Raw genomic sequence first — 27,704 nt, forward strand, 5'->3', positions numbered from 1 at the left:
AACATCTACATTAAGTGATGGGATACATAAGAAAATTTAAGGTCTGATTATATAGTTTGTGTTCTAAGTGCTCCTTACAAAGTGGACTAAATCTGCTGTAGCTACATAGGGAAGTGATGTACTGAAGGCTTTTGGTATATCTTAATGCCTAGAATTTTTTTTAATTAATTTTTTTTTTTTACTTCTGAGGTGAGCCCTTAGTTTGAGGGGCACCACTTCTCAAAGACCATCTCAGCAAGTTTGAAGAGGGCAATTGAGAGGGCAATGACTGATTAATAGGGCTTGGAATTGGAGGGACCCTGAAAAGCTTCAGGGAGCATCTTAAGAGGTTCAGGCAAGAGAAATGCAGGTTCCTGACCTGGGATGTAACACCTGTGTGCAATGGTATAAGCTGGTGACTGACTGCTTGGAAAGAGCTGTAAAGTGGCAGTCAGCTGGATGTGATCAGCAATTTGTCCTTGTGGTGCACAAGGGCAACCTCCTCCTAGGCTGTGTTAGCACAAGTGTGGCCAGCAGGTTAAGGGGAGGGAGTGATGTCCCTCTGTTTGGGCTTTCTGGTACAACACAGGTGGTGGTAAACTTAGGAGTGAGCTCAGTGAAGGGCATCAAAGTGGTTGGGGGCTGGAGCTCATGATGTCTGAGATGGTCAGACATCAGAAGGCTCAGGAGAGGATCTTAGAGCTGTCTTCAGCTGATGGGAGAGCATGGAGAAGGTAGATAGATTTATTTTGGGAGGTGCAGAAGGGTAGGGTGAAGGGCAATGGACACATCACAAGGGAAATTCCAATTATATATTAGGAAAAAAAGAAATGTAATGAAGATGGGCATTGAGCAGGGGTCTGGACAGACTGAAATATCAGTATTTGGAGATACTCAAAGTGCAGCTGAATACTTCCCTGCACCACCTGGTTTGTCCCTGAAGTGTTTGCACTACTGTTAGGGGTTGAGAAGACAAATGATGGACTTAGATGACTTGTTCTACACCCATAATTCTTCGTAATTCTATAAAGTTCTGTTCTGGCAGGGACATGGAAGTGTCCTTTGACCAAAATGTTTTGTTAAATATGTCACCAGGCTTGGAATGCATTCATTGTGTCCAAACATCAGGAGGTAAAAATGCAGAAAGGGATGCTCAGAGAGATGAAGCATCTTTTATCAGCCTGGCTTTAACAATTTGCTCTATATATCCTTATTGGGTGAGGAAGACTTGCTGGAATCCTACCAAGGATTTCACCACACAGAGAAGATGGAGTTAACAGAAGAGCTGACTTGGAGAGCACAGATGAACCTGGACTGAAACTACCTCAGGGCTTTTGTTATTTAACAGGACCTGGAGAAGGCTGCTTTGCACACTCTTCAGAAAAAGAGAACTTAAGGAAAGATTGAAAGGAAATAAGTTAATTTTGTGGAGTGTACTTTCTCTAATAATCTGGCACCTTTTAGTCTTCTAGTGAGTAAGGGAAGAAAAGAATTCAGACGTTAGAGAAACATTTTTGCCTGAGCAAGCAGATTAGAAATATTCATGGAACATATTTAATTCAAAGTGTTGAATATGTATTCAAAATAAATGTAGAGGAGATAAGGTGAAGATGCTGGAGGAGAAATTTGACTTCCTAAATTTAGCTGGTAAAAGCTTTGGGTAAACATAACTGCTTTCATGTTTTTCTTGTTGCCTTGCAGGTAGGTTTGAAAATTCTTCTGCTTTGTCCCTAAAGCAGAGTGGACATTTGCTTTAATAAAGCAGCACCAATATTGCTGCGTTTCATATTGCTTGGATGCAAAGGAAGAAGCCTTTCCCCTGCCAAAGCAAGGTGCTCTGCTTGCATCTTGAGTTCCCCAGTGCTATTAAAATAGAAAAAGTGCTGTTAATGGGGGACTACTGTGCTCCTCTCAAGCTTCCCCACTCCTGCTGCCTGGGAGTTTGTGGTCTCTTCCTTCTGTCTGTCCTCCTCCTTGAGTATTTGATGTTTAGGTGGCAGTGCCTGGGAGTGCTGGGCATTCATCTTGGGTTTGTCCTGCTTGGAGCTCTGGATGCAGGGTCTAAAAATAACCCTCCCCACAAAATCTGAATTGGCAAATAGAGCAGAAGGTGTGGTAGTGGTTGAGGGATGGAGTTCAATGTGGTTAAAACAAAATGAAACCAAACAAGCAGAAAAGCAACCAAAAAAACCTGTTTTTTCCTTCTACCACAGGAGAACAATTGCAGACTTCAGAAGAACTATGCCTATTTTCTTTTAAAAAAAATTGTATTAAATATCCCTTCAAAAATGAAGATACTTCCCATGTGAATGTCTATAGTTCTGTAATAAGACTTACAAATGGTAGTCATTCCATGTCTTGGTAGTGATGGAGCCTTTCAGCTGAGCTACAGTTTTCCATCAAGATGAAGAGGTTTGGCACACTGCTCATGCACACTTGTGTTATCAGGGTTGCTCTCAGGCTCTGGGGATGCTCACAGTTCACACCAGCTGTGTGACTCTGCTCCTCTTTCAGTGCTTACATGCCATTTAATTCTGTCAGCTCGTTTTAGGTAACTTTCAAAAATCTGAGTTTTCACCAGATTCATTCAGGTTTGCTATTAAATTTCATCTGAGACAACAAAGCCTTTAGAGGCAGGCATGACGTTTTGGCAAGGCCCCAGTAGGATACTTAGCTGGTGCCAAATCTTTTTATTTTTCTCTGCTATCAATGAAGCTGTTGTGGTAATGTGGGTTTTGTGAGCTGTGAGAATTTATGTGCACAAAGGGACCTGCTCTTTGCAGGGAACACTGGGAGCCCTGAGTCCAGGAGGAAGGGTAATTAAAGTTAATGAACCAGGGTAACCTTTCCATGGTGATGACCACTATCCTGATGGTAGGTAAGGGTCAGGGACTATTCCCATTTTATAATCATGCTTCTAACTCTGCTCTTTAATTGGTGTTGGATTCAAAATTGGCCCTTACCTCCACAATAGATTTGGTTTGTGGATTTTAAAGGAGTTTTTCACAGCTTTGCAAGTCTTCAGTGGCTTGTTCTTCTTGGACTTGGCTTTGTGTTGTGTTTTAATGCAGCCTAAAATGGAAATATTTTTAGCATTTGCCACTAGATAGGGATGTTTCTATAACAGGAGCAGCTTAGTTATCTCTCCATGTCAGAACAGAGTCTTCTTCCTTAAATGCTTCTCACATGCAGAGGCTTCATACAATTTTATCAGTAAGTATGAGAAGCCTTTAAACGTGCTGTTCATAGAGTAGTTGTGTGTTTAAAATACCAGGCTCTAAAGATGGGCCTGGAACTCTGACTTGAATCTGTAACTCTTCTACTAAATTGCTTTTGTGGCATCAGATGAGTTACTTTATGCAAGACATTTCCCTTAAATGGGATTTCATAGTTAAAATAAATTTTCCTTTGTTAAGGGAGGGAAGCAACAGAAAGTCTTTGCTGCTGTCTCAGAAGTCTTTCTAATCTATATTTTTTTTTCCCACCAAATGGGGTACAAGCTGAGATGTCATCGATAAAATAAAATGCCCAGTATCCTAAAAGTTGAATATTGTTAATTTGGATTTTAATCAGAAATTTGTGGGTCTGATGGCCTCTTATGTACAGGTAAAAAGAGTAAATGACTCAGGAATTGACTGTTCTGTCAATCCTAAAAACTTCTGTTACTAAACCAGACTATTTTCCTGGTGACTGGTTACATCAAAGAGGAGCAGTTCTTTAAATAGGAATTGGTTTCAGTTTCTCTCTTGATAGTCTGTCTGGTTTTCACAGGTATTTTGTAGGTGTTAGCCTCTTAAAAGGCTTTCTCTTTTTAAAAGAAAATTAACATGTTGGTCTTTTTTTAAATAGAAACTGTGTACTTGTTTGGTGGCTGGGATGGAACTCAGGATCTGGCTGACTTCTGGGCATACAGTGTGAAGGAAAACCAGTGGACCTGTATATCCAGGGATACTGAGAAAGAGGTAAGTTCTGCAGACCTCTGTATTGTTAGTAGTGTAAGAATTGGCACACAGAAAAATGCCACGTTTCTGAAGTGCTTGTATTGATCTGCAGTGTGCAGGGGGAGCCATAAAATTCATCCCTTCCAATTCTGAAGACTTTTGAAATGCTTACATTGGGCAGCTGTGAGGTGGAGGTGAATTTGAAGCATTAAGATTGCTGAAGGGGAAAGGTTTATTTCTCAAGAGCAAACTGATCAGCCAAAAACAAGTTCAGTGGGTAGAACACGAGTTAAATAATCTGACAGGGCTGAACAACCAGTCTGACTAACAAACACTTCAGACCTGCTGCTGGTGGTGAGCTTCAGAAACAAATCGTTTATTTATTTTTTTTTTAACTTCTGTCAAAATTGTGAGTAGAAATAGGCAACTAACAGATGGAAATCTAGAGGATGAGGGTTAGTGCCAGAGGCCACACAATCCCAAGAGCTTTTGTGGTATTCATTTGAGCCATTTTCCTTGGCCTGTTTTGCTGAGTATTTGACGTATGAAAGCTCTGAAATGCGTGTCGATTGGGTTACAGGAGGTAACACAAAAAAGTCCAAGGCCTTTGGCTCATGTAGTTAAAGTTCTGTGTGGCTGTTGTGGTTTGAGTTTGCTACTTGCTATCAGCAAAGCTTCAGGAATTTTGTGCAGTTGCTTCTTGAAAATATGAAAAAAGTTTGAGATTCCACCACTTTTTTGATAACGAGTTGATTTTCCCAACTATTGGAAAAAAATGTATAAAATCTCTTATGTCTCATTGGTATTTTTCCAGGGTCTTGTATTTTTCTGGTTTCTTCTCAGAGCTTATTTTGTGAGCAAGATTAAACAACACTTCAGTGCTGCCACTTCTCCTGGCAGAGGTGTTTAGAGGTTGTAATCAAAAATCAAGTAGGACAAATAGCCTGAGCTGTAAAAAATCTCACACTAAGGCACATCCTGTAGGCTTCAAATCTGTGTGTGTGTCATTGACTTACAGTGCCTAACACCCTGTACAAAATGAGCAATAACAAAAGTGAATGTGATATTCCAGTTTCTATTGTAACAGAGCTCTGGAGGGGTAAAGTTGTCCTTACATTTTTGCATCCTTATAAGTTGTTTTTTCCCTCTCTTACTGCAAGTTGGTTTCGTTTTGTTTTTTTTTTAACTCTTTATCCTTTCATCACTGCTCATGAGGTACTTGTGCATTTACTAATATGATGCTGAAGCCAAATTTAGTCTTCTAGGATCCAGATCTGTAGGCTGGGCTTGTGTTGCTTCTCTTTGTGTTGAAGCATGGATTTAACTATTTTTCTGACTGTTTTCCCAACATGTAACCTTAAGGTAAGGAGGGGTGTGTGTCATGTAATACCAAAGGCAAATTGGGACTTGTCTTCTATTGAGTTTATGGTGAAGAGAAACAGCTTAAATATTCCTTTCTGTTTGCCATTAGAAGGAGGTTAGGAAAGTCAATAACAGTGATAGAAAAGAAGGCACAACAATTCTAATTCTCTTTTCCTTAATTTTGTTCTCATGTCATATCTGTTTAGTGTGTACTTCTGGCTAGCTCAGGATGCAGTGAGCTAGAGCCTTCCTGTCAAAAGGGGTTGCTGTGTTTTCTTCCTGCACAAACCAGTGTGTGGGTAGTTCTGGTGTTTAAGGGATTAGTTTCCTTTCTTGCTGGGATCCTGCCTTATCCAGTTGAGCTTCTGTGGAGCTTGGGAGGCCTGGCTGGGATGCAAGGCAGCAGCAGCAGTGCCAGGAGCAGCGTATGGGGTTGTTTTCTTCCAAGTTCTTCCTGCCTGACTCTAGCAGGAGATAATGGTGTGGTGGGGTAAAGAAGGGATATGCAAAAGAAGGCTCCAGAGGAGACAGTATATAAGAGTTGTGAGTTGGTAGAATAAAGTGATTATCAAGGGATTTTGGAGGAAAAATATTACAGGGTGTAATGGAAGGTCAGGAGATTCACTGGAAGATGGGTCTTGGAATGAGAGGAATCAAGGTTTCTGTGGGGTTTTTTTGTTTGTTTTTTAAAGGACAATTTATTGAATATGTGGAGAATTTTGAAGAAGAGACATACACAATAAAGTGCTAAGAAATGTGCATGGCTTTAGGAGAATCTTAGAAGGACTCTCTGCATGTATATAGTTTCTAGTGGTGCTCAGTAGAAGACCTGCTGAAGCATGGTCCAGGACTTTGGTGGCTTACAGTACAGTGAACTGGCAGCTGCTGGACTTGCAAACCAGAAGTGGGTTTTTTGTTTGTTTGTGTTTTTTGAGGTCTAGATAAAACCTGATTTTGAAATTAAAAGGTCAGTCTCAAAACACTGAGAAGTAAATTGAAAAACAAAGGCTCCAGATGTTTCTCTAATAGGGACAGCAACCATTCACAAACAATTTGCTAAAGGAAATTAGCTGTGTGTCTGTTGACATGCAATTTTTAAAAATATTCAGAATAGATTCCAGTATAACTTGGTCTGATTTTTATGTCGTATTGTGCTTGCTCTGCTTGTAACTATTTTGTTCTAATTATTAAGTGACAGTGGTTAAATTAGCTACTGAACAATTCAGCTTGGACAAGAGCACAATGTGGTAGAAGCTGCATCTTCTCTGGTGTTGTAGGGGTACCACACAGGAATTCTTTTGGGATGAAAGTACTTGTAGCTTCTGTTACAATACCAGATGATCATCATCTTGCCATTAGCATTGCATTTTTATATGGTTGTGTGACCTTTTTAGTAAATTCTTAGGACTGTTTGTGTGCCAGTGAGCTGGAGAAATGTTTCTTTGTCACCTGAAGGTTCATTTGTGGCTTCTAGCAGTTGGACTTCCAAAGCTAATTTTCCATAGTCCTTTTTATGCCAGGAGAAAACTCTTATAGAACTGCTGGATCAGCACTGCTGATCACTTTAGAGCCTTAAAAAGGTTCTAGAGGACCTGCTTGCAGTATTGGGCTGAACCTCCAGTGTACACACCACAGCTTTTGATGCAGAGACCTGAATTAGAGCTTCTCCACCATCCCTCCAGTGTCTGGATCCAGCAAGACCCTTGCAGTCCTTGCCAAATCATCTTCCTCCAAGCATGCATCCTTCAAGGAGATGCACCAAGGAGCAGCTCATGACCTCCCAACTCTACCCACAACTTCAGTCCCCTCTGTGGCATTCTTGGAGTGTGCAACAACTCTGTGAATCAGCTGGCATGGAGCAGAGCCAAACCATGTGAAGTCTTAAGAGCCTTTAAGGGTTTTTACCCTGAACCAAGTGGAATGTTCTGACAAATGGTGTTGTATCCAGTGTTTATTAATGGTTGTAGATTGTAGACCTTTCCAGGATTTGGGAATAAATAGCTTTGAAAAAACAAACCCTGTAATTCCTTGGGCATTTTGATCCTAGGCCAGTGTCATTTAATAGAGAAACTTAATGCTTTCGTGTCTTAATATTTCTAGTTTCCAAGCAGCAAATTCCTATTTTGGAGCCTAATTTAGTGAAGTTCAGTGCAGGGAGGACAGTTTATGTGAACTACAGGGAAGACTTTACTTGGTATAAATTGATAGTGGTGTGGATTTTTAAATAGGATCAAAATGCTGAGGGATGGTGATGCCTCTGGAGATAAATGAGAGTAAAGTGGCATGAAAGTTGGCATAATTTGTATGTGGTTAGTAGTCCTGTACCTTGGTTCAATGTTTCCTACATATGTGAGACAAGATAGAGGATCTTCCTTCAAACTGTTATTGGATGAATTAGGAGCTTCTGTAGTGCAGATTTGTGTGTATGGTCTGGTGATTCATCTTCATTCTGGAGATGGGAATGAGGGAAAAATTTTAGAGGGAAATCCTGTTCACAAATTATCTCTGTGGAGGATGTGGAAATTGTGTAAGTGGGTTAGGTTTAGGTGACACTGTGTTTCTCAAAAACGTTTCAAAACCACTGTGTTTCTCAAAAACAAAGTGTTTCTTGTCAAAGCTCCTTAGGTAGAAGTGAAGGTCTTGTTATGGGTTAAGGAGAAATCCTTTTGCACCATGAAGGAAAGTGTTGGTCAGTGAGTGCCTGCTGCTCAGGAGGTTCAAAATGATCTAGAAAGTGATCTAAAAAATAGTTGTATTGTAAGGTGCCAGTTTGCTGCTAACACCAAGTGTTTTTCCAGTATACTGAATGTAAAAGTTGCCAAGTGTAGAAAGATCTCATAATAGTGAGAGCCAGAGTGAGTTTCACCTGCTGTTGTATTTCCAGTTAAATTTTTTGTGGTGCCTGCATGCATTTCTTTGCTGACATGGATGAACTTACCCAAAACTTCCAGTGTCATGTTACCACACAGGCATTTTATGGTTTTGTAAACTTTTGTGTCACCTATGACTATTTTTTTATGTGATGCTGAAATTCATAAGCTTCTCTATGTAAAGCTTTTACCCTGTGGTGTTTGAAGTGCAGGAAACAAACTAGTCTCAAATATTGACTCCTTCCCACAGATGGTGATGTAGTTTGGAAGATGCTTTAAATAACTTTGTATTTTTAGTTTCAAATGCTGTGATGTTTATGGACTTGGGATCTAATACACTGAATCTGCCATGTCCTACTTCTGAGTAGTTCAGTTGTACAGATGCTCAGTTGTAGGAGATGCCTGGTGCCACAAAAGCACACAGGGAGAAAGCAGCTGTCCCAAAAAAGCCTGTAGTAGAAACTTGGATACTACAGCTACACCTCAGAGCCAACTTCTTAAACAGCATAAATGCCTACAGAAGTAGAGACAAAGAAGGCAGATGCTGAAGTGCACCAAATGAAAACTATTTGAGACTGATCTTAAATATTGCATGCATTTATTTTCCTCCCTGGTGAGTAGCATAAGGGGTTTTAAATTTTCTACCCAGTATTCTCTCTCAAAGAGTCTAAAAGACTTTCAGATATGCCTCATTAACTTCTCCAGTGATTTCTACGTAAGCAGCCTAAACCCAAAAGACCCTGTTGAGGCAGGAGTACGTTGATAAAATAAGGTTTTTTGGAGAGGCTTTCAGCTTTTTGAGGTAACTTCTTACTTGTTTATGGATGCCTAAGGAGCTCTGTCCTCTTAACCCTTGTTTATTTGTCTTTTTAAAGTTTGAATTTCTTTTTAAAGGAAAGATCATCCATATTTTAAAACAATTCTGGGCCTTAAGTTATTCATGTCCATCACCAGAGGCCTGTAGTTCTTCATTCTGGTATGAAAAAAATGCAGAAAATCAGTCAAACTTCATTTATTCCCAACTTCTCATGAGCCAGCAGTGTGTCCAGGTGTGTCCACTGGCATCCAGGTTTATATCAGGAATAGTGTGGTCAGCAGGATTAGGGATGTGATTCTCCCCTTCTACTTTGTACTGGTGAGTCCTCACCTTGAGTGCTGTGCCCAGTTCTGGGTCCCTCACTTCAAAAAGGACATTGGGGTGTTGGAGCAGGTCCAGAGGAGAGCAAGGAGGCTGTGAAGGGACTGGGGGGAAAGTCTTATGAGGAGAGGCTGAGGGAGCTGGGGGTGTTTATCCTGGAGAAGAGGACACTCAGGAGGGACCTTATCACCCTCTCCAAGTACCTGAAGGGAGGTTGTGGTCAGGTGGGGTTCAAGTTCTTCTCCCAGGCAGCTCCTGACAGGAGGAGAGGGAATGGCCTGAAGCTGTTCCAGGGGAGGTTTAGGTTGGATATCAGGAAGCACTTCCTCATGGAAAGGGTGATGAGGCATTGGAATGGACTGCCCAGGGAAGTGGTGGAGTCACCATTCGTGGAGGTGTTTTAAGGAAAGGATGGATGTGGCACACAGTGCCATGGTCTGTCCAGTGTGGTGGTGGTAGGTTGGACTTGATGCTCTCAGGGGTTTTCTCCAGTCTCAGTAATTCTGTGACACCAGATGTGTCAGTGTGTGGAGGTTCTTTTCCTCCACACATTGGTACTGAAGTCAGTTTCATAGAGCAGGGAGTACTTAAATGCATTCTGCACACTGTTCTGAAGGCTGCAAAACTTTGGCAGTCCTGGAGCTTGTTCCTGCCAGTCTTCAGATGATATGTGGATTTCCAAACCATCACAAAGCCTTCATTTGCAAGGGGTGAAGCTTGTAAACCACTTTTACACCTTGGGGTAATGCATCCTGCATACTCGATTTGTCATGCTTATGTTCCAATAAAAAAATCACCACTTCATATCTAGCTTATGATGAGATGAGTGCTCTGATCTGGAATGCAGCTTTATTTTACTTATATGACATTATTAAGGAGTTAGTGCATCATCCAGTTGCCTGTAAATTGCAGATGAGGCAGTACACAGACCTGCTGGGGTGGCTGTGACTGCATCTCAGGGAAGATAACACACTGTTCAACTGCTTAAAGTATTACAGAATTTTCATGTAAGGATTTAGTGAAGCAATGGGCATGGGTATAAGGAAAGCTGATTTATATCCTTTGGTATTTTAAAGACAAGAATATGCACCTGTAAGACAAGCCAGCTGGAATCCCTGAAACCCTGCATTTCACACTGAATGCCTGGAAAGGAAAAAAGTATTTTTAAAGAAACAGGAGAGCACATGGGGGCAGAATGTGGGGGGAGAGCTCATCTCCTTGCCAACATGGTGGAAGTAGCTTCATACACAGTCAGCTTTGCACTGGGAGTAGAGTGGTCTCTTCTTTCATCTAGGTTTTGAAAGACTTGCCTTACATTCACACTCCCCAAGCTGTGCAAGTACAGAAATCTTTAAAGAAATACCAATTATTCCAGTATGGTAACACAGGTGGAGCATTCTCAAGGAGTATCATAAGCAACTCCTTAGCTAAATTGTCTGGACAATTACAGACTTGAAAATGTACTAAATTTTTGTGGACCTTGTAGCTAATAAGGAGTATATTTCTCCCACCAGGTTTTGGAGGTAATTGGTACTTAAGCTTTCTGGACTGTCTCAAGGGCATATACTGGCAGAATGGGTGCATCAATAGGTTGAGTTCTAAGGCCTGGAAGAGCTTAGTTTGAATAGGACTTAATCCATGGATTTTCCAAGGCATGTATGTGATGGAGATTTTGCTGATACAGGGATTCAGGAGCTGTTGGATTTTGGTCCTTGCATTGCTTTGCTTTCAGGGCTCTGTCCTTAAAAGCTCCTCCACACGTGGTTGCTGCCATGCTTTATGCTTACTCTTCTTATTACATGGAAAAGGTTTGGCACAATGCCTCCCAGACCTCCAGTGAGAATACTTGCACTGTTTCTTGGCCCATTTTCCTCTGTATAGATTACTGCAAAATTGAAGATGCTTTGTTTCTGAAACTATGACACAGCAGAGGCAAGCTGAGTGCTGCATTTCCAGTGGTAATTGATGCAGATCCTGCAGCTGGGTAACTAAATCATGTTCTCAGAATAGCTGAAAGAAAGGAGATACAAACAAAATTTTTAGGAGCTATGTCTTTGCTCATCTGTCACTTAGTTCAAAAGAAGTCTCCACACTTCTGTTTTTTCAATGCCAAAAATACTCTCTTTAGGTATAATTTTTTTTCTCTTGCCATGTTACTGTAACAGCTGACAGAGGAAGCCTGCATTAAACTGTGCTTAGTGCTGTATCCCTGAGATGACAACCCCATAGGCATGAGTTAACCTGATGGGAAAAATTACATTATGACTTTATAACAGCTCTGGGTACAAACTGCTTCTTTGTCATCTCTTCAAGACTGTCTTCAATTTCTCAGAAAGATCTGAGAGCCTATGGCTGTCAAAAGATTTAGATTTAAAATTTAATTCTTATCTATCACCATCTTTTTGAGGACAGTTAATTAAAAAAACCTTCAAAAGTTCTAGCCTTGCTGCATCCTCATCTTTGTGGCTAAACAATCCACAAATGACCAGTTAAATATTTTTCCTCCTGTTGGTTTCCAAGTGTGACTGTAACTGAGCTGAACACTTTGCATCTGTGGAAAAATCTCTCTTGGCTGGACCTTTGCTGCCATTGTTGCTGGTAATGAGAGGACAGCATGAACTTATGAAAAAATGACCTCATTCAACATCCTGCAATTGTTAACAGGGTTAGTTAAATTCAGCACACGAGGGATGTTGTCCTAAGGGCCCATCTCTCAGAGCTGGTGAAAGCTCTGGTGCTGTGGTGGGTTTTCTGTTATATTTCATCAGTGTTACTGAAAGCAGAGCTGGAGTAGCTGATGTGTAACAAAGCAACAATTTACTTGTTAAAATTTAAGAAGCTACAACTTCATTCACGTTTCATCACTGTGAGTAGCACTTGTTTTGCAGGTAAATTGTTCCCTTTTTGTTAGAAATAGCACAGTATTGATGTCCTTTCACTGCAAGGTTGTCTTATATTAGGGCATTACTTTGGTGCTTCTCTTATTTGTGTTTCTAAGCTCAGTCATTTAGGCTGGGTGATGTATTTCTGACTGTAAACTAAAGCCTAGGCAAGACCTTCATGCAAGTTCCTACAACCTGTTTCACATAAATGAAAGAATTACTTCACACAGTGAAACTCTGGGGTTTGTTGGTTTCCCCCCCCCCCCCCTTCCACTTGCTTGCCTAGAAATTCTCTTAGTCATAGGATGCCTTGGTTCCCTGCAACATGAGATCCACTGGGTTATGCATTGCTTGGAAGGCCTTGATGATACCTTGGTGTGAGAGCAAGCCAAGTGACAGCACATAGCCCAGAAATGACCCTGGAATGTGGCTCCCTGCACTGGCAGTGACAGAGGCTTGGGTTGCCAAAGTTGTTCCTGTGCTGTAGGTTAACTTGTGCAACACAGCTGTCAAAGACAGAATCTTGGTATTTAGGAGTCAGTTCATAGGGCACACTTCATTTCTTGGGAGGTGTGTTCATTAGGGTTCATCAAGCCAGTAGAGCATGTGCTGGGTCATTCCTTTGGGAAAATCCTCTGGAATTGGTGGTTTCTGCAAACAGGCCTGTTGGGAGCCTAATTTTTAACATTGTGGGAATAGAACATGAAGCATCCTTTCCTTTTCCTAGCAGTGTTCATGTGCTGCACTGAGTCTGCACTCTGTGCCCTGATGAACCTCCACTGATCCTGAAAAGATGGAGCAAACAGTCTGAGTAAAGTCTTAGGAAGGGACTGAAAGGGATGAGCCCCCTGTAGATCATCAGATCCAGTCCACTGCTGCTATAAGGATCATGTTGTATGATCTCTGAGCTTAATCATTTGACTTATAAGCTCATTGAACTGCCTTTCAAAAATAGAACACCAGGCCATTTATTTTTTGCTTCTAGTCTAAGCAGGGGAAGTCTCTTCAGGGAAGGCTCAGCCTGAGGCCATGAAGTATCAACAGTGAGAAACGTGTGGATGCTTTTAGGAAGGAAAAAAACCCCACAACTTCATCCCATTTATATTTTTTTCCCCACCTTAAAGAGATGGATCAAAACTTCGTGATAAAAGCTGCCTCTGACTTTAATCTGCTCCATCATGTCTGAGTCAGATGCCCAGGAAGGACTTTGTAACTAAATCTCTTCAGTTGCATGGCTATAGCAGGGTACGTGTAAGCAGATTAACCATAGCTCAAATACTGTGTCAGCTGCCTGACTGAAAGGTGTCTTCCTTGTTTTACCTTTGGCTAGGTGACTTCTTAATGTTCAATTACTTGCAAATACTTGTCAGAAACTTTTTGGTATCTGAACTTTACATTTATCAATAAGACATTAAACTGTTTTGTGTTAAAAAATGCGTAGACCCTTGGCTTTCCAGTACTGATGCTGGGGAGTTTTAAGCATCATGATTCTTATCTAGATTCTCATCTACTTAATAAGCTTCCCAAAATATTTACTGGCAGAATGTACTTAACTTGCATACTCTAGAAGAATATTATTTATAGCTTGTACAACAGATGTAGAAGTAAGTTGGAATATCTGTTATCTTTTATAAGTAGAGGCAAGAATATCTTAGAGTGGAAATCTGTGGTTGTTGACCTGGTGTAACTGTTGGCTTCATATGATGCTTTAAGCTTCACTTAAAGCAAATTTGCAGAGTAATTGAATGCAGTGTACATTCTGCATCCAGATTATTTTTTTGGAGCTGGAGTCCCATCTTGTGCTCCTGGAAGCATTTGATCCCAGTTTAATCCTTTGCTGCATTTACCCCATGTGACACTCAAAGATTTTTAAGTCTAGTGCTTGACCTGTCAAGTCTTGGATGAGAAATGACACATGTAGCACTGATTTCTGTCATCATAAAGATTAGAAATAAGTAGCTGGGATATGCTATTTGTGGGAGGGTCCTGAAGACTTAAGAAACTCTTGCAGATAGATGGCAGTGTGCCTGTGATGGGATGCTCTGGCTGAGATGTGATGCTGTCATGTGTTCTGTGCCTGAACATGCAAGACCCTGCTCTGACTTGGTGCTCCTGGCATGTGGCTGGTGATTGCCTGGGCATTAGAAACAGTTCAACAGCTTCCTCTTACCATGCTTTGTGTTTTAGGCTGATGGGCAAGACAAACATCCTATGCTACCAAGAAAAAAGTGACAAATTCAGTTCTTTTCGGTAGGTTTCAGTCACCCTGGGTTTTGAGAAACTTTAAAAAAAAAAGCAACCTTCTGTGAGCAACTTGTCTGGGATGACAATGTTTTATTCTGTGTATGGCTGTAGTTGTTTCTGCTGCTGAATTTAGTACTCAGAGTAAAGCAAAGAGTTTTGAACTGCAGCATAAATGGTTGGGGAGCATTAGCTGAAGATGGGCATAGATACAGCACTGACAAGTTCTAATCTTAAAAATCATATGGACTTGAGTGAATGCCAAGAATAATATACATCTTTCATTTTCAGGCTTAGTGGAGAATAATATACATTTCCTTTCATTTTCAAGCTTGTGGAGAACTTTTTTTCTTTTCTTTGTGGGGGGTGGAGGAGGAAATGAATTATACTCTGAAACTGGGAAATGAGAGCAATTAATCTCTGAAGTTGTGTGTAGGCAGGAGGGACTATTTGTTGCATGACAGCTTGCTCTCAGAGCTGGAAACAAAGTAGGTTGTTTGTGTCTTTTTATGTCCTCGTCCTAGTTTGCTTTAGGACAAGAGCATTTACCTCATGACGCTTATTTTTGAACTTTATACTGGAGGCAGTGTTCACATTCCATTCAGTCTTTTACAGCACCAAGAAGGGAGAATTAGTCAGCTGTTCTTTGTTTTTATTTCCCTGACTCTTGAACGGGGTCCAGGCTTGCTCCTGAGGTTTTTCATCTGGATCAGCTTGAAAAAAACAGATTTTCTTGCAACTGAAAACCCTGTATTTGCAAGAGGTTATGATAACTAAAAGAAGCCAAGCTCCCCCAGTTTGACTCGGGTGGGATGAGGAGTGGAACTGGCTTCCTGTAGTCCTGTTTGCACTGAAGTGGGTTCATAGGACATCTATTTAAAGCAAAACAAAAAAATGAAAGCTATCCCAGCTATCATGTTCGTGCCTTAGCAGAGTATGCCAGTTCAGATGATGCATACTGATTCTGGCATCCTCAGTTATTTGAGCAGACCCTACCCTAAGGAGTTGAGTCCCAATCCTTTCTTCTATAGGAACAAAATAAATTATTCTAAGGAGGCAGTGTTGTCTCTCAGTGCTGTTGTGTTGCTTTTTGAAAACGTTTTGTAAGTTAGTCCTTAAGTGGGATAATTGCTTTCGGCATTTGCAAGTTAAATGAAGAAAGCTCTAATTAGATTTTATAAAGTGGCTTAGCATGTTGAGAAGGCTTTTCATAAAGTATACTGTGTATTCACTTGGCATTGCACAATTGAATTTCGTGTAGCACTGACGAAACCAAAAAATCCTATTTGGCCTTGGTCACTCCTGGGTGCTTAAAGGATTGAAAGCCTGTCTTAGGTACTCCTAGCTGTACATCCTTTCTTCCTTTCTCTGCCCTCCCACTCTCATCAGGGCATTTATCTGTATTTTAGGTGACCAGAGACATTGCATCAAGATCAACCTGTTTGAGGAAGGGACTTAGAGTAGGGCATAGAAACTTGGTATTTTGTTTCAAACAGGGCCACGGCTCATACTGCTTAATCTGTCTTAGCCTTTATTATGCTGTGCTAATTGTATGGTGGTGCTGGGTGGCAGAGAGCCATTTTATTCAGGTTGGTCTTAGCTCTGTGTGGGCACCTACTGAGTTCCACAGAAACCGAACAGTGCCCGTGCTTTAGTAATCTTTGGTATTGTTTGGTGTCCTGTAGGTTAGAAATGTGATATGCTAATGCTTTACTGTTGCCATCAGAGCCTTGGCACAAGGGCTGGCCAAGGCAGCTAACACGTTGCTTGCCATCTGAATAAGAACTTAGCCCAGTCACAAGCTTCTCACGTGTGGTTTCTGCAGTGTGCGTGCCAGGAGCTTCCTGATGAGAACTGGAAAGGGTCCCCAAAGCTGTTGTTTGTTCAGAGAGTTTGGGCAGTTGCTGGTTTCTGACTTACTAGAGTCTATTTTAACTGAAGCCATGCTCTCTTTAGGAAGTAACACCTCTCTGAAATCACTCCATCAGTTCTTGAAACTTCCATCTGCAAAAATGTAGGATTCCACCTGCTAACAGGTTTGAAGACAGTTCAGGGAAACTGGAGCTGAAGAGAAGTACTTAATGAGCATCCTTGCACTGATTTGTTGTGACTTCAGATAACCACAGGAGCAGGTGATTGAAAACTCTGATTTGCCTTCTGCTCTGCTCAGGACTGGGGCTTGTGTAATCTCTTGTGGTTATCAGCATGCAAGTGGAACTCTTTTTAGCTCAGATATGGTTGGGCATGGCAGTATGCTTAGAGGAAGAGCAAGTACAGTAGATAAACTACAGGCATGCAAAAAGTATCTTTGGTGATAAATTTGAGTGAGATAGAGAGATCTCTAAGATTCACTCATCTTGGGATGCTAACTTATGGATTGTCAACCAGCCTACATCCTGTCAGGAGGGAGCAAAAAGTTGTTTTCCTGCTCTCTTACATGACTTGATCTCTACTGCTGTAGATTTAAGAGTCATGTCTGTTGTGGTCAGGTTTTCCCACTTGTTGCTTAAAAGGGGTCAAGTTCTTTCAACACTTCTGGAATCAACAGTCTCTCTCCCCTTTGGTGTTTTTTGGTCACTTTCTCCATGACAAGTTGTGGCAGTGTGTTCTTTGTTTGAACAACAGACTGGCTCTTGTTTCTGCATGAATTACAAGTCTTGGGATGAACATTCACAACCACCCACAGGCTCTTGCTTCACTTAACCACATGTACCTTGAAGTATTTTGTTGAGTGTCTGCTCATTTCTGTCGTTGTAAATGGAATTTGTGTCCCTCTCTGAGGTGTATATACACTACAAGGACTTCCATGGTCAAGTTGAGCAGCTCTCAAGTCAACCCAAATTTAGGCCTTTCCCTTCTTCTGACCTCACATGTCAAACCAGTGTGTACCACTGTTACTGGAGTTATTTGGTTGTATTGTTAAACATGTAGACTAAATTGGAAACTTTAGGCAATTCCAAGTGATCTTGAGAGTGGTGTGCAGGAAGAAATCCACTTTTCTTTGAGAAAAGATTATGAATTGGGAGAAGTTTATTACAAGAGAGTTCATGGCATGGCATGCTCTGCAGTTTGGTGGAGCTCAAGTTCACTTAAGAACTTGAAGTTCCTGTGCCTGTGTAGATGAAAAGATCAAAACTTTCAGTAGCCCTTTAAAAAGATACTGCTGTGAGCAACCTGACCACACATAATGCAAGAATGAAGATATTTTTCTTGAGTTTTCTCATTCTACCATAGTCTTAGGAGATGAAATTTGTATATTTTACACTTAGTACTGTAGGTGCCAAATATCTCAGGCTGAGCTCAGACAAATTTCATTTGATGATGCAGCTCTTCAGGGTCTGGAAATTGCTATATTGGAGATCTCTGCCTGAAAGTGCCAAAGACATTATTTGAGCAGATTTGGTAGGATTTACTTTGGCCCACAGAGTGCATATAGAGATGAAGGAGTGGGGGAAGGTACTTAAATCAGTAGATTCAATTAAAGAACTGCAAAGGTCTGGAAAAGAGAGGGGAGAGTCAGGAAACACAGGTAGGTCTTTACATTTTTGCCAAGGCAAATATGTGCTCTTTGGCAGGGGACCAGTGACATATCCTTAAGTGTCCCAGCTGCATAACTAGAGATGGATTTTGTCTGCTGAGGTTACTGCCCTGTGAATCAGGGGCAATCTTTGTGAATTGGTACTTCTCATGAAAAGAAACTACCCTTTGTGTTTGAAACTGGGTCATATGGAAGATGCTGGTTTGTGTTTTCTAGGAACGAGGTGAAGCATGTTGCTGCCTTCTCTGTCAGCTTCTTCCATATGGCCAGAGGCAATGAATAAACTTCTGCTGCATTTTAGGATTTTATGTTAATATTCCATACTTTTTTCAGGGTTTTTTTTTGAAGATAAAATTATCTTAATTACTATGAAGTAACTAATCCTAAAAGCTGTAATCACTGATGATATAATACTTCATATTTAGTAAATATGAACAACTCAGTTCACCTCTTCAGATTTTCATTGGTTACTGTTGTTGCCTGTAATTGTTCTTACATCAAGAAATTAGATTCTTTAACATGCTTCTTTAACAGTAAAGACTACAAAGATGTTTCCTGTTATATTTTATCCATTATAGTGCAATATATTCCATCAGTGCCTTTTAAGTTTCTGTAATTATTTCAGTCTAAGTTTTTACATGAAGGAGTACATTTGTTTTCTGTAAAGGCATTATTTACAGAATTTACATGGAGCAAATATTCTGCTCATTATTTGGTGTGATATGACTACTTCTTTTTAACTCTAAATCTGTTAGCAAATAGTGATTTTTGTTACATCTTTGCCTAATCTTTATTTTTCAATAGGTTTTAATAGATTTTTTTTTTTTTTAATTTCATACTTCAGCCTTCTGTACATCTTACCTTTTTTGTCACTTGAAATCTTACCTGTTTTCGTGTTGGTTTCCAGACTTCAGAATTTATTTAGCCAGCCTTGTTCTGGCATCTTCATTTATTAAGTGACAAAATTACACAAACTAATTACAGAATCACACAATGTATAGAGGCTGGAAAGGACCTTGAGAGATCACAGAATGATAGAATTGCTCTGGCTGGAAAAGATCTTCAAGATTATTGAGCCCAACCTCATCCTAGCCCTATTATCCTGTTCCTGATGACCCACCACTAAAGATCATTCAGTCCAACTAAGGCCAAATAAACTACAGAATTTATATATGAACCTGATATCATGTTTCCCCCCCCTCCTTTTTCCATCAATATTTTTCAAATAAGGCTTTGCACGTCTTGCTTTCTAGTATTTTGGAGTACAGGAAAATTACTTTCATGCTTCAAGATGAGTGTACAAAGGCTCTCAAAATTAGGTTTGGGAAGCAGAGAGGCCACTGCATCATTGTAATGTCACTGAATAAATCACTCTCTGGTTTAAGTTGAGCACTCCTGGATGGATAAGCACGTAACAAATTGACAGGGGCCCTCTGTCTTTCTCTTGAAGAGCATCACTCACAACAGTTTTACTTACCATGGGAAACTTTCTTGTAGTTGGAGGCTGGAATGGCCATATCTGTTTGTGAAGGACAGGGAGTGCTTTTGTTACCTTCAAATCCCCATTAGGAGTATGATTGCTTGTGGGAGTGTCTGATTATGATCTGTTAGAAAACAGCCTATTAATAAAAGAGAGGCTCTTGTAACAGTGCACATCTTCATTTTCTTCCTATGTAGTTATTTATAGGCTGTGACACATCAGTTTGCCTCTCATGTGCATCAACTTCTGTTATTTTAAAAGATCAAGTAGCTTTCACATACCTCTGAGAATCACTTCTGGAGGAAACAGGCTGTTTTCTAAGGAACCTTACAGAAAAAAGCTTCAAGTCATAAGTTTCTAAAAAATGTGTTTAGCTTTTTGCTGGTGTCTTTCCTAAAGGACAAAGAAGTTATGGAATGTCCTGTTAAATGGATAATTATATATTAACCCTGTATTTGTCTGATTGCAAGCAGACCTTGACTTCTCAAATAATCTTCAGTTTCATTATATACTTATTTCCCCTAGTGAGTGTGCAGCGGTCTACCTGGCACAAGATGATGATTTTTGTTCTTATTTTGGTTCTTTTTTCTTTATTTAGAGTGGTCCTAGTGCCAGATCTTGTCACAAGATGTGCATTGACATTCAGAGGAGGCAGATCTACACGCTGGGACGCTACCTGGATTCCTCCGTGAGGAACAGCAAATCTCTGAAAAGTGACTTCTATCGTTATGACATTGACACAAACACATGGATGTTACTCAGTGAAGACACAGCAGCAGATGGAGGTCCAAAGCTGGTGTTTGATCATCAGGTCAGCCCCACTCTTAATCCAAGTACTCAGTGTTTGGGACTCAACCCTGATTTTAGCCTCCTGGGGTTTAGAAGTGCTGTGCCAGGTGACGAGGAAGGCTGTGATCAGCACTCAGTTAAATTCTAACAGCATTTTTGCCTAATGCCACTGATTACTGGAATTCTCATAAAAATTGAGTCAGAAGGATCGTAAAAACCTTTACAAACCAATTCGTTTTATTAAGACATTTTATTAAAGCTCAAAGCACAGTTCAGCTGGTTTTAATCAGGCTCGTTGAGCTGGGTTTGCAGATCTGCCTCCTCAGAGGGCATTGGGGAACAACTTGCAGAGCTGTGTATGGTACCTTTGGAAGAACACTGTAAGCAAGGGACTGAAATGAGGCCAACAGGATCAGGATTCTTTCAGAATTGGTTATTTTAAAAAATTTGGAGGATGTGCTTGCTTTGTGGAGATTGAGGTACCTTGGGGGAGTGGCTCCTAATCCTTTAAAAAGCGTTGCTTGCCCATGTGTTCAAGCTGAATACTTTTTTTACTTGTGTTTTTAATGACTTCTGTGTACTTGAAAAAGGTAATTTGTTCTTAATTGACTTTTATAAAGCATAGCCAAGAAACAGCACATCAGTACTCGGTTTTAAAGCAGCCCAAGAACTGCTTTTATTGGTAATAGCTGTTTTGTAACCAAAGCTGTTGTTTGCCAGCACAATATGTGTTTCTGCTGACACCGAAAATTAAAGATCCGCGTTGTCTGCAGAACAAAATCCAATCAGTCTTTCTGTTTCTATTAATAACGAATGCTGGTCTCCCAGGTGTTGGGGAAAAGGCAAAAGTAAATTGTCAGCTGGCAAGGCTACTCTTGGTACTCTGTTTTCCTGCTTCTGAAATTGTTTCTTTTTCTTTCCCCCTGCTGTCTCTTAGGCAAGAATGTCCTCCCTGAATTCTCTATCAGTCTGCAGCTCTTTCTCTTCTCTCCCTCAGTACCTACTGTGATAGCACTTTTTGTTTAACCTTCACAAAAATGTGCTGCACTAGAAGTGTTTTGCTAAGTAGCATCTATTATCTTACTGTAATCTTGCCTGGGGTTTTTTTTTTGGCTTTTTTTTTTTTTTTTTTCCACTGGTGTTCTGTAACCCTCTGCGTTGCGCTGTGTCTGAAAACATCACCTGGAGTTGGGGAGTTGTGTTTCATTTCTGCTGCAATGCATTTCTTGTGCCATAACTTAAATGCAGGCTTTGGTGATAAACATATTTCTGCTGAAGCCTCATCAAATATCCTTGGCCAGGTTAAAGTCCTAATTTACGTGGAAGTAATGGGGGTAACAGTGAATACATTCCTGGGATGGAATCTCAGAAATCACACACAGGTTTTGGATGAGTTGAATGGTGATCAGTAAATGAGCAGTGATTTGGAATTTTTCCCTTGCACAGTCATTGTCCAAGGTGATATTCTGTTAGCTTCCTGACAGAATTGGCTATGGATCTGGATGTCTTTCCCTAAAATCAGCAGCTAGAGGCAAGTTTTTGTGTGTTGAGAAGTGCATGTAGCCTCTTTTCCTTTTTCTTATTAAAAAGACAAGTTAAAATTACGAGTCACACTCTAAATAAAGAACTGTTTTCTGAGATTAATACCTGTCAACTGTGAAGACACAAGTATTCTGTTCATTAGAGGTTCAGGAGCTGTGCAGAGTACTGTCTCACTAGGTGTCACTTGCAGGGGAGGGATGTTTAATCTTTGTGTATTCAAGTCATAGTGTGCTGGCTCTAAAACTACTTATCTTGTTCTTTCAGATGTGTATGGATTCTGAAAAACACATGATCTATACCTTTGGAGGCAGAATTCTGACCTGCAATGGCAGTGTTGATGACAGCAGAGCCAGTGAACCACAGTTCAGTGGATTGTTTGCTTTTGACTGTCAGTGTCAGACATGGAAACTTTTGAGAGAGGATTCCTGTAATGCTGGACCTGAGGATATCCAGTCCCGGATAGGACACTGTATGTTGTTTCATTCTGTAAGTATCCACACCACACTTTGATTCAGGACACCTAACTTGAAGTATAACATCTGGTTTTGGTTTTTCTTGCAAGTTTGAAACTCTTTAATTTCCCAAGTGTTTTGTTGACTCACTTGATTTCGTGTCTGCTGACATTCTGATGCTTTGAGCTTTCATGGCTTCAACTGAATAAAATTGCAAATTAAAAACAAGGTGAATTTTACACAGCTGATCTCAGTGGAATTTGATGGTAAATAGATGCAAAGATTGTGGTTCCATTGACCTAAAAAAAATTTCTTTCAGAGTTGGTAGAGCAACTTCAAAGCTTCTGGTCTAGTAAATACCCTGTGTGGTTACTGGATTGGTAACCTTGGCTTGTGCAGGGGCTTACTGGGTGGGTGTTGAGATGCACAGACCTCTTAATTCCTCTGTGCTGAGTACCCAGCTGCTACATGTTGTCTTAGGCAGCTGTTAACAACTGGGTGCAGATGACATTATGGACACTTCATCCAGAGCCTGATGGAATGGGTGGGCAACCCAGATGTTGGGATCAAGAGCACACAGATGTAGTTCAAGATGAGTGGAAACGTTGACACCCCAGAAGAGAGCAACCCTCCAGGGTGACTTAGACAGACCAAGTGGGCTAACAGGAGTTTTATGAGGTTCAGTGTAGAGAAGTGCAAGGTCTTGCACCTGGGAACACATAACCCAAGAGTGCAGCTCAGATTGGGATCCACTTGGCTAGAGAGCAGCCTTGTGGAACAGGACCTGTGGGTCTTGGTGGACAGCAGGCTCAATGTGAGCCAGTAGTGTGCTGTAGCAGCAAAGAAACCAACAGGATGCTGGGCTGCATCAACAAGGGCATCACCAGCAGAGCCTAAGAAGTCATCCCACTCTGGTCAGTGCTTGTCAGACCACACCTGGAGTATTACATCCAGTTTTGATCCCTGCTGTACAAAAAAAGATGCAGACAGGTTGGAGAGGGTCCAGAGAAGAGCCATGAGGATGATCAGAGGACTGGAGCACCTGCCATACGAGGAGATGCTGAGAAAACTCAGTCTATTCAGGCTCAAGAAGAAAAGGTTTAGGGGAGACCTTATTACAATGTTCCAGTACTTATAGGGCAGCTACAAAGAAGATGGAGACTCCCTGTCCTCCCTGGGCAAGACAGGGGGCAATGGGCACAAGTTGTTCCTGGGGAGTTTCCCTTTGAACATGAGGAAAATTTTTGACTCTGAGGACAATCAGACATTGGAATGGTCTCCCAGGAAAAGTGGTGGATTCCCCTGCTTTGGAAAATTTTAAGTCTCAGCTCGATGGGGTGCTGAGACCTCTCATGTAAACAATAATATGAGAAGGGTTGGAGCAGATGATCCTGGAAGTCCCTTCCAGCCTGACATTCTGGGATTCTGTGAATGGCAGGGGGAGAGGGGCTGTGTGGCCCTTGAGTATCAACCATGTTTGCTGAAGTGCAGAACGTGGGTGTTTTGTTGATATTAAACTGCTTTGGGAATGAGGAGGAAGAGAATTAAAATTAATATTGTGGCATTCGAGTGTTTACTGATACCACCAGTTGAAACCAGACCTGTTTGAACAATTTACTGAGTTTATTTCTCTTTTCCTTTCAAATAGAAGGTTAGAATTTTTATAGTGAATACTGTGCTTTCAGAACTTTCCATTTCTTTTTTGTTTTGAATGACTCTCTAAAGTCTGGTCAGAAACATTGCCACACAAAATCCTGCAGAGGTACCAGAGGATTTTTCAAGTATGTCTGTGGTAAAGTTAATACAGGTTTCTGTAAGCACAGATCGTGGAAGTTTAGGTCCTTTGCTGTTTTCTCAACCATTAGAAAGAAAAACAGTCTGCCTCTTATGGACTTTCCACTTGGCAAACTTGAAAGAAGTAATAAACCTGTTATTCTTGGCTTGCAGCTTAACCATTTCCCTGTTCTGAATTTGGTAAAGTGCTGGTACCTGAATGTTTTCTCCTACAATCTGTCTTTTGTTCCTGGCTGTTTTGGGTTATTTTAACAGTGAGGTTATGATCTAATGGGGTTTAGACATAGAGACTGTTAACTGTCTAATATTAAAATCTGGAAAGTGTATTGTGGTTTTAATGTTACGAAGTTATAGCTTGATCAGGAAAGCTACAGTGGTTAACCTTATAAAATAAAATCTGCCTGATCACTTTCGAGCTGAAGCTGTGTTTTATCTAGGTTTGTTATTTTATATAGATTGAGAAAATGAAATCTTAGAAGTTGCATTTATAATAAGCTCTTTGGGATGGAGAAGCTGTGAGCCTTAAACGTTTTAGCTCTTGAAACTGCAAAATCATGAATAAAAGAGTTAAGAAGATCAAGAATCTAATCAAGAATTGTCAGGTTTTTATTGAGTTTGGGATTGCTAAACTGTTCTGCATAATTTTACCTGTGAATCTTTCAAGAGATGGAGGTCAAATATACTTTAAAAAAAATAAAGATTGGTCGACCGAGTTGTTAAAGCGTAATTTTAATCTTTGAAGAAATATATCTCTTACTCTGCTTCATTCATGTTTTTGTCAATGTTCACTGTTGGCCAAGATACTTTCCTGAGCTTGGTAAAGACATATTTGTTGTTTGCTTTTTTTTTTCATTCTAGAAAAATCGCTGCTTATATGTGTTTGGTGGCCAGAGATCCAAGACATATTTGAATGACTTCTTCAGTTATGATGTGGACAGTGATCATGTGGATATCATATCAGATGGCACTAAGAAGGATTCAGGGATGGGTAAGACTATATAACTACATAGTTATTTCTTCCTGTTGGTACAAATGAGAAATACAGTGTTAAGCAGGTGAAAGGCCAGCCTCAGTGTCCTGTGGTATCAGGTTAGCATCCTTAACTAGCCCTGTGTACCCAAGTAAACTCCACAGTATATAGGTTAAACTTAGGCTTTGTCTTTCCTGTCATTTGACACTCACCATCTTCAGCACAATACATGTGCTTGATGCATGAAACCACCTAGCTCCTCAAAAGACAAAAAAATAATTCAGCTAAATAAGAGCTCAAAATACATCCTTCAAGACTCCAGCAAAGGGAAAAAACCCCAAAGCAAACAAACAAAGAAACAAAAATCAGTGAGGAAATTTTTCTTCAAACCAAAAAAAGGAGGAAGCAATATTTTCTAGTTTTCACCAAGTGGAAGATGCCATAAAATAGAAATTATCTGCTTGGTTTGAGGTGTAGAAAAGCTGGTAGGATGCTCAGAGACAGAATTGGAGTACAGGGACAGAGGGTTTGTGCCTGGCAGGAGCAGACTAGAAAGATGAGACTTGTTTTGTTATTCTTCTACTAAAGTATCAGGGAGGGGGAAAAAAAGGTAGGAGGGAGCAAGGCTTTAGTCCTTTGTGGTTCATACCACTGGAGCTATAGACACCAGGCACAGTTCTGTGTACCAGAAACCTTTAACAATACCCCAAAGGCATTGTAACAGAACCATAACAAACTGATTTTATACGTCCTCTTCTTGAATGACATACAGAAAAATGTCCTTTTTTTTTTCCAAAAAGGATTTCTGCATGTCTAAGCACATCATTTCCCTGCTTTGCAAATCCTGATTTTCAGCATACAGCTCAGAAGTGGAAATTTGTGTTGCAGTGTGCATCACTACAGGAGAAAAGTAATAAATATTTCTTATTACGTATATTTAGTCCCGATCTTGTTTTCTTTTCTTCCAGTTACCAAAATTCCAGGAAGCTAATTTATCTTGAATTTAGGCTGCCCTTCTTATTTTCATCAGGCTTAATTCTTAGCATGTAATTTTGCTGAACTTTTGAAGTGATTTATTTGATGGTTATGAGTTATTGTTTGCTCGTTAATTTAGTTACGCCAATGAGGGAGAAGAGTACCCAAGCTCTTATTCTCTGAAGTATTTGAGTGCTTCCAAGAAAGAATCAGATTGTATTGTTGACAATCTCCTTTATTAAGGTGCCTGCATTTTGCCTGATGCTGCTTTACACACCCACACAGCGTTTGTTGTCCTTAGAGCTTTTAAAGAATTGATTTTCTTTCCCCATGAAATTGCTAGCATTCTGCCATTTGGCTTTTTTAAAACTGCTCTTCTTTATAGCCAGGAGCTTTAAAACCTGTGGCATTAAGCTGACACCCATCTCTACTTCAGATTTAAAGGTAACTGAGCTTGCCTTGTGGCTGGAGAAGACTCTGAGCTCTGCTTCTCATCAAGTACATGAGCTTCAAGGTTTGGTTAGGCAATGAGACTACAATATTTAGCCCTCCTCCCCATTCCCACAGGCCCCAAAGTGTGGTGAATAGTTGACTTTGTAAGAAAATGACTCACTGGAAATAATTCACAAGTAGATTCTCAGTTTACTGTTCTCCTGTGTGTAGAAAGTAAACAAACAGATATGAATGTTTCCCTTGCTTTTGAAAGAAAATGCTAGGATTATTTGCATTTTAACAGGAAGAGAACAAAATACTTGTGACATTCAGACAGCAAATGCTGACAAGACTATTTTCACCCAAAAAAGCAAGTCTCTATTGTGCTCTTGTTAGGTGGTTGATGCACCATTATGATCTGTGCAAACAAAGTGATTCCCTGACTGGTGTCTGTGAAGTTTTAAGCTGCTCAATGTGATGAGTCAAGTTGAGAATGCCTGACCTAAATGTTCCTATAAAATCCTGTGATTACATTTTGTTCCTGGCTCGCATGTGGCATTCAGTTCTATTCTTAGTTGAGCTGTTTTGATTTTTTTTTTTTCCCCCTTTATAAAAGAACTTAATTGTGCATTTGTTTAAAATTTCCATTCGAGTAGCGATTTAAAAAAGATTTTTTTAAAAGTAGTAAACTGGATAGCTTAGGAATATCAGTAGTATAGAGTTGTTGTAATGCTAGAAAACCATGGTAATGATATGTTGGTTTTGCTTCTCTCCTCTTCTGGATGAGAGATTTGTGGTGTTTGGTGGTTTTCTCGCTTAGTTGTGCTTATGATGTTGATGCTGGAACCAGTTCCTGGTATATGGGCTGTGCTTGAGAGAATATTGAATTATAAGTGTCACTTAAATTATCTTAATTGGGAGTAAGGGACAATAATTTCATCAAATTTAGATGTGCTTTTTTCATTCCTGGTTAAAGTTCAAATTTGGTCAAGCTGCAGTTTCTAAAAGATGGCTTTGCACACATCCTACTAAAAATGTCTCCTGTCTTGGTCTTCTTGGAACATGGGTAAGCCTGGCAGCTCTTCGTGGCTGGTGAAAGCCATTTGCCAGTGAGCATGGGTTCTTTCTTCCAGCACAACAAAAACCTGATCCCTTCTTTTTGCTGTCAAAGGAGGGCACTAGAGAGAAATTAGGCCACTAGGGATGGTTGTCTTTCTACTGCATGATAGCTGTTGGGAGCAAGAAATCTGTTAGTTCAGCTAGAAAATGGACCAAATGGGAGTGAGGAAGAGAGAATGCAGCTTTGATGATGAGTTGGA

General features: G+C 40.4%; 1 protein-coding gene across 4 annotated transcripts in view; it reads left to right on the forward strand.

The window, feature by feature from the left end:
• MKLN1 (muskelin 1) overlaps positions 1 to 27,704 on the forward strand; it is a 100,602-nt gene that overhangs the window by 48,165 nt on the left and 24,733 nt on the right. For all 4 annotated transcript variants that reach the window (XM_071734211.1, XM_071734212.1, XM_071734215.1 and 1 more), the window contains 4 exons: positions 3,829 to 3,941; positions 20,030 to 20,242; positions 22,027 to 22,248; positions 24,867 to 24,996. In XM_071734211.1, the coding sequence (XP_071590312.1) occupies positions 3,829 to 3,941; positions 20,030 to 20,242; positions 22,027 to 22,248; positions 24,867 to 24,996 (678 nt within the window). The remainder of the gene's footprint in view (positions 1 to 3,828; positions 3,942 to 20,029; positions 20,243 to 22,026; positions 22,249 to 24,866; positions 24,997 to 27,704) is intronic.

The sequence above is a fragment of the Heliangelus exortis genome, chromosome 1 (genome assembly GCF_036169615.1).
Source record: "Heliangelus exortis chromosome 1, bHelExo1.hap1, whole genome shotgun sequence".
NCBI lineage: Eukaryota > Metazoa > Chordata > Aves > Apodiformes > Trochilidae > Heliangelus > Heliangelus exortis.